The 11,521-nt window shown below is 35.4% G+C and overlaps 1 protein-coding gene across 9 annotated transcripts in view; it reads left to right on the top strand.

Annotated features, from left to right (window-relative positions):
• The window catches only part of relch (RAB11 binding and LisH domain, coiled-coil and HEAT repeat containing), a 64,442-nt gene that overhangs the window by 6,250 nt on the left and 46,671 nt on the right, over window positions 1–11,521 (top strand). For 8 of the 9 annotated variants that reach the window (XR_010901387.1, XM_067434581.1, XM_067434582.1 and 5 more), the window contains exons 2-6: window positions 6,167–6,256; window positions 10,515–10,586; window positions 10,731–10,786; window positions 10,922–11,035; window positions 11,162–11,353. Coding sequence is in view for 8 of the 9 variants with exons in the window: in XM_067434581.1 (XP_067290682.1) it covers window positions 6,167–6,256; window positions 10,515–10,586; window positions 10,731–10,786; window positions 10,922–11,035; window positions 11,162–11,353 (524 nt within the window). In the remaining variant the exon portion in view is untranslated. The remainder of the gene's footprint in view (window positions 1–6,166; window positions 6,257–10,514; window positions 10,587–10,730; window positions 10,787–10,921; window positions 11,036–11,161; window positions 11,354–11,521) is intronic. The other variant, XM_067434588.1, reaches the window with a different exon arrangement.

Genomic DNA, 11,521 nt, shown 5'->3' on the forward strand with positions numbered 1-11,521 from the left:
AGCTGCAAATATTTAATTTTACCTAAACAAAATAAAGTTAAAACTTGTTTTGAACAATTTCTTTGTCTTCTGCAGACTGATTTTAAGTAGGAGGGGAAAAAAATCGTTTTAAATCGTAAATCGAATTTTTGGTGAAAAAATCGGGGATTTTTTTTTTGGGCCATATCGCCCAGCCCTACTTCAGTATGTAATGGTGCGCGATTTAGTACAATTGCGTTCACATCAGTAGCGAACTGTACCAGAGTTCAGATGAACCGAACCCCAGACAACCTTTTTAAACAGACTCGGGTGCACAACCGAGCTTGAAAAACCACGTTCACATTATCCAAACGAACCGAACTCTGACATCAATCGAACCTGGGTGCGCACCAAAATTGCTAGTGTAAAACACCCTAATGGTCTTCCTTGAAACAAAACTGTTGTGGAGCCAAACCTCCTTATGGAAAAAGAAAGCTGACGTGTTTTGGGAATGAGCAATTAACAGGATACTAAATGCTGGATTTTCATAAGTTTGTGAAGTTCACTGCAGTGTTTTTGAATGAATTGCACACCAGTCTGTTATTTTAGGGACATTGATTGTAGGGACATTGACTTTCAAGCCCCTAATCTTGACACTGAACCAAACAGACTGTGATTGGCTGCTTTACATGTCAGCCAAGCATCCTCTTAGGCACTTTTTAGCTAAAGAAAACTGCTATGGAGTCCATACTTTTCTGCCGTCAGTCTGAAGATCTGGCTACGTGAGACTAGCCCACATGCTTCCAGTATTTTGAGCATTTTAGCTCATGCTGGAGATTTATAGATTGAATCTGGTCTGTTTTATGTCCTGATCCTATTCCTATACTTAATATTTCAAATAAACAGTCTGTATGCTCATTTCCCCCATTTTTACATTAGATTACCTTTGCAGTCATATAACTAACTTATCTTTAAGTGAATCTTTGAAACTACTAATGATTCAACACTGTTACATGTAATATTCAGCAAATCTCAAAATTAATATCCATGTATTAATTTTGTGAAATTCACTTGTAGCATGACTAATTTGTTTTTGAATGTTTTTTATTTTATTGGCTTTTATTCATTCATTTGTTCACACTAGTGAAGAATTTAAATGTCGGTAATTTATTGGTTATCAGCAACGTAATTATAGAATTATCAGTATTATCCAGAATTTTAATAGCAGTGCATCATTTTTGATGTCACCATAATGTCACCCATTTCCTTGACATCAACCTACAAATGGTTTACTTCTAGTTTCTGCGTATTAACCTTAAATAAGAGAAAGTATTTTGACATCAAGCATGACCATTTATTTTCTAATATTGTGTTGATTGTGAAAATAAACACACTGAAGTAAAGTGTGCATATTTATCGCTTACTCATGAGTCACGTGTTCCATGACTCATCTGACATATTGAACTCTTCTTATTGAGCTCTTCAATATCATTCCTTGCAGGAAGTTTCTTACACATAGGTCAAGCTTACATATTGCCTTCAGAACCGCCAACCCCTCCCTGTCAACCAGTTTGACAAGATGTTTATTCAGCACAGCTCCGTTGCACTCTCACTTGTCGAATATCAGCATTGTCATTCAAGTCACGCCCAGAGAGAGTCGCAACACTGAGACGAGTCAGTCCCCTCATCAATACTTCTCTGTCCAGGGATGTGATGGAAGATTCACTAATTTAACTGCCAGAATGTTATTTGACATTTACCCAACCGCATTTCAAGTTCACATTTGGCTTTCAAAAAAAAAAAAAAAAAAGATTCTGCTGCTATTTCAAGGCCGGTAATGGTTGTCATTTTTGTTGGTGGTTGTGATATTGCTCCTCCTCTACATAGACTGCTTTGCAGTCACAAGACTCTGAGCATGAGCTTTACTGCCATCATGTGACACATGTTCAAGTCACTGTGATATTTAGCTAACTTGAGTAAAAGCAAATAGGGTGCTATTGCCTTGTAGACAGAGGTGGACAGTATGGAGGACCAACCCTGCACAAATTAAAAATAAATAAATGAATGAATGAATGAATAAGTAAATAAATGAATAAATAAATAAATATACATATATGTAAATTAATAAACACATAAATAGATAAATAAATGTGAAAATAGGAAAATAAATAACAGAATAAACGACTTGATTAAATAAATAGGTTTCATTTTTTGTATGTATTATCTTTCCCTTAATTTATTATTTTATGCTTTTATAAAAATATATATTTTTAACTTTTTATTTGTTAATTAATTTTAACATTTATTTTAACATTTATTTTTATATTTATGCGTTCATTTATTTTTTACATTTATTTTTTCCACATGTATTTATTTTTACATTTATTGATCGATTGATTCATTTATTTTTCTTTTTCCGTGTGCAACATGGAAATGAGGAGGGCGGTCATTGTGTAGCTTCAGCGCATCATTGGTTGAGAGCTCACCACAGTCTATGAAGCTCATGCACGCAGAATCAGACCAGCTGAGGAGAGTTGTCAGTAAATGACGGCCGCATAGTTCTTTCACAGACACTAAACAACTTATCAATGTTTCCCGCAGTGTGACCCATTGAGAGTACTGTACTTAAGTACACTTTTTGAGTATCTGTACTTTACTTGAGTATTATTTTTTCTGGAAACTTATGACTTTAACTTCACTACATTTGAAAGACCAATATCATACTTTTTACTCCACTACATTTCTATCATTACTCAAAGTCGAAAGTTGTTTCTGTAGCAGCTTTGAAAGTCAGTGGATGATTTTTTTTCTTCTTTAAAATGTGTTTGGGTTTTTGCAGAAAGCCTATCAGGAATCACTCTTAGAGGGTCACGTGAAGTTCAGTGATTTCTCAACATTTTTTTTTTTTTTTGCAGATTTATAGTTAAATAGCAAAAAGGAAGATGACTGATGTCAAAATGCTAATTTTGACGAGTATTTACATAAACAAAGTTGATTATGTTTTAAGTGAAGGTAAACAGTTGGAGAATATCAGTGTATTGGATCCGTGCATTCGGCCTTGAAGTGACAGCAGCTTTGTAAAGGGCTTTGTCACTTTTATACAAGTATTTAAATTAGCTTAAGTTAGTCGTATGCTAGTATGTCTGATGGAGCATCACTGACTGGCTTAAACCATCATGATGGCATAGTGTTCATTTATACAACAATAATAAAATAATGCGTTGACATAAAAAAGGAAATTTACTTTTGATACTCAAGTACTTTTCAAAACAAATACTTATGTACTTTTACTAAAGTAAAACTGTTTATACAACTTTGACTTGTAACATACAATATTTGACCAGTACTTTTTACTTTTACTTAAGTAATGAAGTTGTGTAATTTGTCCACGTCTGCTTGTAAATGAAGTAAAAGCACAGTAATTTAAAGAGCCTAATTATTTTACACTTGTTTAAATTTCTTCTTCTTTTTTCTGGATATTCACTTGTCATCCTTGCAGTTTTATCATTAGTTAATTTGCTTCATGGTTTTCCGAAAGAAAAGATGGTGGCATATCCTTGTAGGTGACTAAATTGAAATGAGAGCACAGGAATGTAAAGGGGCCTTTTTTGTTTATTTTAATATTTTAACATTTCAATTTTCCCTTTATTTATTTTTTTCTATAATTTGTGTACTTTTTGTCCCTTGTTTTATGCAATTTTTGTGTCTTTAAAACTTCTATATCTGTTAACACCCTCTTTGCATGTGATGTGCTACACTCGCTAATGTTTGATGTTGGCTTCCCATTCTTTAGTAACAGCCTCTTTGCAAAGCATTCCACACTTAAATGTTCCGATCAAGCTTTTAAAGTCAGATTAAAATGATCAGTTGTCTTGTTAAAATTAAACTTTTACCACTTAATTCTAGCATTGGGTTCTTTTAAAAGTATTATGCAGAGCTGTAGGTGCAGAAACAGTGCGAGACATTGATTTCTACTTTTCATTAAAATTATTAGTTATTCTGGTGTAATAGTACAACCTTAATTCCAGAATTTATTTTGTAAAATGCAATAAAATAAATAATCTGTGATTTTGTTTGTTTTCTTGAACCTTTATTTAATTGACAAAAGCACAAAGAAAACAACAAAGAAAAAATGTATTGTATTTTTTAAATGTACACAATACTGGGATGGCTGCAACAAAAAGTTGTACAAAGGCTAAATAAAAGTGAAAAGATTTTGGGAGATCCCTGTTAAACACTCCACAATTAGCAGGTGAATTTGTACTAGGTAAGGGTATCATGATTCATTTTAAAAGGAACAACCAGTAACGGCTCAGTTTTTGCGACCAAAGATGGGTCATGGGCATGGCTCACCACTTTGTGTCAAATTTCATGAGAGAATTGTCAAACAATTAAAATATCACATTGCAAGAAAGTAAATTATAGGTATTTCACTGTCTACTATACATAATGTTTTGAAACGATTCAGGGAATCCAGAGAAAGTCTCAGTCCATGTGGGGCAAGGCAGGAAACCTCTGTTAAACTTGTAACCTTCATGCTGCTGTGTTAACTGCCACATGGGCTCAGTTGTTGTTTGGAAAACTGCTGTCATTTTACACAATCTGCCACTGTGTCAAGAAATGTAACTCAAATATGTTACGCAGGGCGAAAGCTATACATCAGTTCTATGCAGAGATGCCACTGAGTTCTCTGGGCCCTCAGTCCAAACACAGTTGAAATGTGTGCTGTGGTCAGATGTGTCCACTTTTCAGCATGTTTTTGTGAAAAACGGACATTAATTCCTCAGTCCTATTGAAGAAATGGTCCATCCTTCCAGACTTTCATCAGCAACAGATGCAAACGGTATGGGTGACTTTGTAAAGGTACTATTGACGTGGAGGTGTATATACAGACAGACATACTGCCATTAAGATGACCTCATTCATGGGAAACGATACAATGCCAGGCCTCATTCTGCATGTTACAAATAGAGTGGTTTCTTAGACATTCTACACCTGAGATGAATGGTCAACAATGACCATGAACTGTTGAGCAGCCGTCTTGTATCAGGCAAGTTTGTTCAAAACAGCAACAATTGGTTAATGATTAAAAAGTGTAATTAAAAGGAAAGGTGATGTGACACAAAATGCAATTAAGGTGGTCAGTGAATACATTGAAAATATATTTATATATATATATATATATATATATATATATATATATATATATATATATATATATATATATTTATATATATATATATACACATTTTCTGAAAATGTAGAGTTGCTAATGTGTAACTGTTGGATGATTATGTCTGGATGTGTCCACCAAAGCGTTTTTTTTTCACGCTGCTGGCTGGCGTTTTCAATAGTTTTCAATGGGAGCGCTGCATTTTTAGAACGGCTGGGCAAGTATTTCTCGCTCAAGCGCTGAGCTTTCTGCGTTTTTTTACTGGTCGCCGAGAGTTAAATTGAGAGTTGAGTAAAACGCAGCGCTCATCACTGTCACTTTTCACCAAGCCGTCCAATCCCAGAGGAGGGGCGGGACAAACTCAACACAGACCAACAGCCACATTCTGCGTGTCGTCAACAGATGACCACAAGCAATAATAATGGAACAAAATTATTTAAGAGCCAGAGCAAATACTTTACATTGTATCTGCAATTTTATATAGAACCAATATAGAAACAAGCTACCTGTGAATTTAGTAAGACTTCTGCGGATTTTCCGTATCATAAGCAAAGTGTCTAAGCATATGAAATATGCAAATAATGTGGATGTGGAATCTGTAATACAAATAGTTTGGTAACTGAACACCATTATTATATGCTCTTATTGATCTAAAACTGCAAGATAAATAAATGTGGTTTTCTGCTGAATAATATGTTACCATGCCAGTGTACACGACGCACTACAATCAATGACATGCATGCACAAATGGGGGAGTCCATGTGGGGGGCTTGATGTTGGCAGTACTTTTGTATCTTCCCTCCAGCAGACAGAATTTGTGCTTCTGGAAAGTTTTGGCCTACGTATAGCCTATTCTCTGTAACTGCTGACTGCTTTAGTTTGCTGAAACAAATGGAAATATAACCACTTTACTTTCTGTGAGGGGTAGTTTGGTGTTCTGTGTAATAAGGGTGTGTTTTGTTGTGGGTAGAAGATGAAACCCTTTAGTTCGGTGGGAACCACTGAATTTAACATCCATTCTGTGTTTGTTTCCAGATCGAGCTGGCAGCATCAGTACATTGGACTCCTTGGATTTCGCACGTTATTCAGATGATGGCAACAGGGAGTCAGATGAAAGAGTGGCAGGTAAGGATGATATTGATGTCAGAATGATGAAGGTTATTCTGACTTGTGCACCTTAACCAATGCATATGATTAGTTCAGAATAAAATGTTTTTTTGCCTCATATTCCTGCTGTACTGGTCGAAAGTTGTGGGTTCGATTCCCAGCTTTGTGATGGCATCATATCGATATTTCTTTCTTTCTTCTTTTTTTCTCTAAAAGGTCAGATCAGATTTCAGATTTTATCACTTGGAAAATTACTTTGCAGATGATCTTAATGATCATATTTGAAAATCATATCAGATATTTTTGCGGTGTGCCCTAAACGCCATGTTGGGACAGTTGGCTACTAGTTAAATAAATTTTCCTTAGCCACAGTGACTTGTCATGTGGTTTATAAACATGCTAGAGTTCTTGAATTCCAACTTTGTGTCACACAATACTTTTAACACTGGAAGGCTTTAGTCAATTTAATTTGAAACATTTTGCATGCACTGATCGTCATATTAGACCACAATTGACAGTAGCTACATTTTCTAATTGCCAATGCCCTGAATTTCCAAGAACGCAATTCAGCAGTTACAGCATGGGGCCATTTTTTAGGCAAAATGAGAAGGAATTGGCTTCACTGGCCATTTTCTGGAAACTATTAGTGGTTCAGTGGCTTGTGTAAAGCTCTTTTACGAGAGGCGATTTGGTCAGTGTTACCGTATATGACACAAGATTCTTGGCATTCATGATTGATGTGAATTCACATGGGACAAACAGTAAGGTTCACTGGCTGCTTTCATCAGCGCTCTCATAGATGAGCGGTTTCTATAGATGAGTAGGAGGGTTAACAAATAGCCACGAACGCTTAACTTTTCTTTCTAATTGGGCTGTACTGACAATGACTATCTTGCTTTCCTTCTTTCTTTCTAAGCAAAAGGTTTCGAAGTTTCCTCTCCTGTCTTTTCCCTGTTTTAAAACTTACTTGACTATGTTTGCCATACTGTTCCTTTAGCTTTTTCCTGCATTAGCTTGAATCCCTCCCAAGCTTCAGATTCCTACGTTATCTTGGTAGATATCGATTTTTATTTTATTTTTTTGTCCTAGCTGGAATTTTTTTGTTACTTTTTAATTACTGTGAAAATTCACATCCCCGATACAAACACATCTCTTCAGAGCTGAGTAGTATGCAGATATTTTCTTGGCTACTGGTTAAACAGTAAAATCAATTAATTGTTTACAAAGTATCAGCAATGTATTGTTTTTGCAGTCTTTTTAAAATGTTAGCCTTTTCTGATAGTGTTAAGGTCCATTAAAACCAAGGCTTTATTTTTAACGTTGAATTAAACAGAACAATGCTTCTGTATAAGCTATTCCATATACACCTTTATTTTAATTTATTTGTTTATTACATTTTAAAACATTTATAAAAGTAATAGTTTTCTCATTTTTATTCAAACTTTGTACAATTTTTTTTGTTGTTGTTAAATTCCTTTTTTTATTTATTTATTATGTTTCAGAAAATTACACTGTTTAATGGAATAGTTAAATATGGAACATTAATTTGCTTGTGAATATTGTTTATTTAATAATATAGGGCCATGTGAAAATAACATATAAAATAGATTTATATATATATATATATATAATATTTTGATTTGCTTTAAGTAATATGTCCATACACTAAATCCAGCAATTTTAAGGTTAAATGATGTCCAAAGGTTTTATGCGTTTATAATGAATGTGATTTTATCGAAAGCTATTTATGGGTAAGTAGAAAGCCTAAGGAACCGTGCAGCAGAATAAGATTGCTTTGTACAAAATGTCACTTTTGTACCTCAAATTGGAAATCTCCTTCCAAATCTTGACCCCCTTCGGCAATAAGCACAGCCCTGGCTGTCTGACCTGGGGTTTATTGGCTGTCTGATGGGTCTCTATTCCAGTATTTCTCTTTCCAATACTGGACCACAAACCATCCAGACAAGAACACATTTGCCACTTCTTTTTTTGCTTGTTCTTACATTTTTCCATTTGTTTAACTTGCATCATGTGCTCTGATGATCAGTAGTGTAAGTGTCCCATTTGAGCTCTGCTTTTTCTTAGCTTTCTTATGATTCCTTTGTCTATTCTTCTTCCATCTTTTTATTTTATTTCGTTTTTTTCCTAGTTTCTTTATCCGGCCTTGTTCAGGTAGATGATGTGTTCTATTATACATATTAGGAAGCAGAGCTTGTGGGAGTTTCATCTGCCGATCATCTGCACAGAGTCATGCAAATTGTCCTGTGCTCTCCATGCTTCTGTTTCCCAAGTGTCTTAGGGTGTGTCTAAATCCGTTCCCTAGTTCAGTACACTGCCCAAAGATTCCTAGGGCTGTCTCATGATCACAATCGTTCCAGAAAAATTCAGTTTAGAAATTCCCTGAATGCATCATTATAATCAGTCAGTATCAGCTGATTCTAGAAATGTTATGTGGTACCAGAAAAACATCGGCCATTGTATGTTATATAGCCGTGTTGTTGTTTTTTTCATTCAAAATATTGTCACAGAGTCATTTGTGTCCCAATTATTAGTGGATAAAGACTTGCTAATGTCAAATTTCATCTTCACAATATACTGTATTCTGACACCTTTCTATCAGAACCAGCATTAACTTCCTTAGAAATATGAGTTCCAGTAGCTCGTCTGTTTGATCGGACCAAACATTCCAGTTTTAGGGAACTAGGGAGCGGAATGAGATGCAGCCTCTGTTAGAACTCGCCTAGCAGGTCCACAGCAGCAGGATTGCTGTGGGGTTTTGCATACACTAGTAAATCCCTTTTCAATAGAAATGCTCTGTTTTACAACAAAGATCAAATACTAACAGCAGATGGATTTAGATTTTTGTGTTTACACGATTTACATCTGTATAGGGTTGGATTATTGATCTGTTAAAATAAACATTTGTATGGAATCCTATGAGGTGCAAGGATTTCTTTAGTCTTCATAAGGAAAGCATAGTTTATTTTTGATCGCTTTCTCCTTATAAAAAAAGAACATAGACCAATTAGTTCTATTTAAACCGAAGTGTGTAATTTATTTTTTGTTAAAATACTGGGACCCATTTTGTATTAAGTGTCTTTAACTACTGGACTAACATTTAAATTAATAATGTAATGCCTTTCTTTGATACACACTTATTCTGTACATGTTTTTACAACATACTTAAAATAATGTTGTTGTTTGTTTGTTTTAACTCAGCATGTTATTACACTGTTAAGCCTTTCCTTAGACCTTAATCCAGCCTTATATCACCACACCTGTCCCTAAACGTATCCCTATCCAACCTAAATAGCAGCAAAAAATGTTGCATTACTACATTACTGGACACATTAAGTAAACTGTAATATGATACCTAACATATTTTTTGAGGTAAAGTACATAGTAGTTGAAGACACCTAATATAATGTGTGACCAAATACTGTATAATATTTCAGACCCATTCCAGTTTACACCTGATGTTTTAGTTTGTTTCTTTTGTCCACTTTCAACCACTTCTGTCCTGATTTGGAGGGGAGGATCTATGGGCGAATGTGGGTTTTTCAGATCTTTCGATCTAATGGATGATTTTAAAGCAATTTACATTTGAATAACATATGGAGAGCAGTAACTTTCATTTCTGCTTTGATAGCCACTAGACGAATGCTTTTTGAGTTTGTGTTCGAAATCATCATCTTCAAACCAAACTTGGGTCTTCGTCTGGCAGGTTAAATCCCATCTGGCTAGCATGCTTCCCAAAAATGTTTGTGTCAGTAAGCAGTCTTTCGTTTGCAGTACAAAAGCAGTGTAGTCAAATGCGTTTTCGACTACCTCTGGAAGTGGTCAAAAGTGGACAAGCTCCAAACGTTTTAGACCCTGTTTATACCTGTATTTTGCATCGTCCACTCGTGATCTGATCGAGCGAAACGCTTCTTAATATTAGGTGTAAACAGGGCCATAGACTTTGCTTTGCTCTAAATCCCTGGTCAGACAGCAGATAGTCAATTTTCCAACAAAATAAATGTGTAAATATTTTCGTAATTTGGCAGCTTCTTCAGCAACCTCTGCTGCATGTGTTCATTAGATCCATAGTGTGCATGTCCCTGTTTTGGTTCTGCCTCAGCTTCTTACAAAAGTTGTCGTTTTTTCTTTTCTTTTTTTGATTTTGTTTTTTCATGGCCATCCTTTGTTCTTTTTTCCCCCCCTTTTGTTTTGTTTCTTTGTTCCCTTCTCTTGGTTGGATGCCTGTTTGTGTGTGACCCACTTCCCCCTGGTCCAGTTCTGGAGTTTGAACTGCGGAAAGCCAAGGAGACCATTCAGGCTCTTCGTGCCAACTTGACTCAGGCTGCAGGTGGCGTACTTTCAACTTTTACACACTTCAGTCCTTTCTGCTGTAGGAGCTGCTCTCCTTCCTAAAGGCAGTTTGTAATGTCCACCATAAATCAAATTCCAGCTCACTCGTTTCTCGGTCTCTCTGTTTCTTTCTTCTCTGTAGAATGCGAGATTCCCTCTCAAGAGAGAAAAAACTACAAATCCAGTTCTGAAATTCAGGTTACCTTCATTTTCCGTTTGTTATTATAGTATTATAAACCTAAACATAATACATTTTTCATTATAAATCATTTGTCGTAATGAACAATTAGTTTGAATCACACGGGATTAACTTTTTTTCAATTATTTTTCCAGGAGCCTATTCGCCCTCTTGAAAAGAGAGCCTTAAATTTTTTAGTTAATGAATATTTATTGAAAAATGAATACAAGTTAACGTCCATCACATTCTCAGATGAAAATGATGATCAGGTAAGCCTTTAAACGTCCCTTAAATACATCACTTTTTATAGGATTATTTATATTACTATTTTAATTGCTAAATTAAATACTTACGATAATTACTATTAAATACTTCCTGTTATTCCATTTCTGCAGGATTTTGAGTTATGGGATGATGTGGGTCTAAACATTCCCAAACCTCCAGACCTGCTGCATGTCTACAGGAACTGTGGGAACAGCCTGTCTTTGCACCGGGATACCGTAGATGTTGCGGTCAGTGTGGACCCTAGTGACTTGCCTGGAGACTATTTTACCCAGGAACCTGTGCAGCAAACTGAGTCTATACAGGTATTTATCTGTTGTATAGAAAGAAATGTTGGTATTGCAGTCAATTTCCAATTAAGGAGCATATTCTGGTTAAGCCTTTATCCTGAAATGAACTTCTGATTAATGGCATATACTAGCTATCTTAGCCAGATTTCTAGAAACTGGGTCCAGTTGTCCGACAACAGTATT

The sequence above is a fragment of the Pseudorasbora parva genome, chromosome 24 (genome assembly GCF_024679245.1).
Source record: "Pseudorasbora parva isolate DD20220531a chromosome 24, ASM2467924v1, whole genome shotgun sequence".
In the NCBI taxonomy this organism is placed as follows: Eukaryota; Metazoa; Chordata; class Actinopteri; order Cypriniformes; family Gobionidae; genus Pseudorasbora; species Pseudorasbora parva.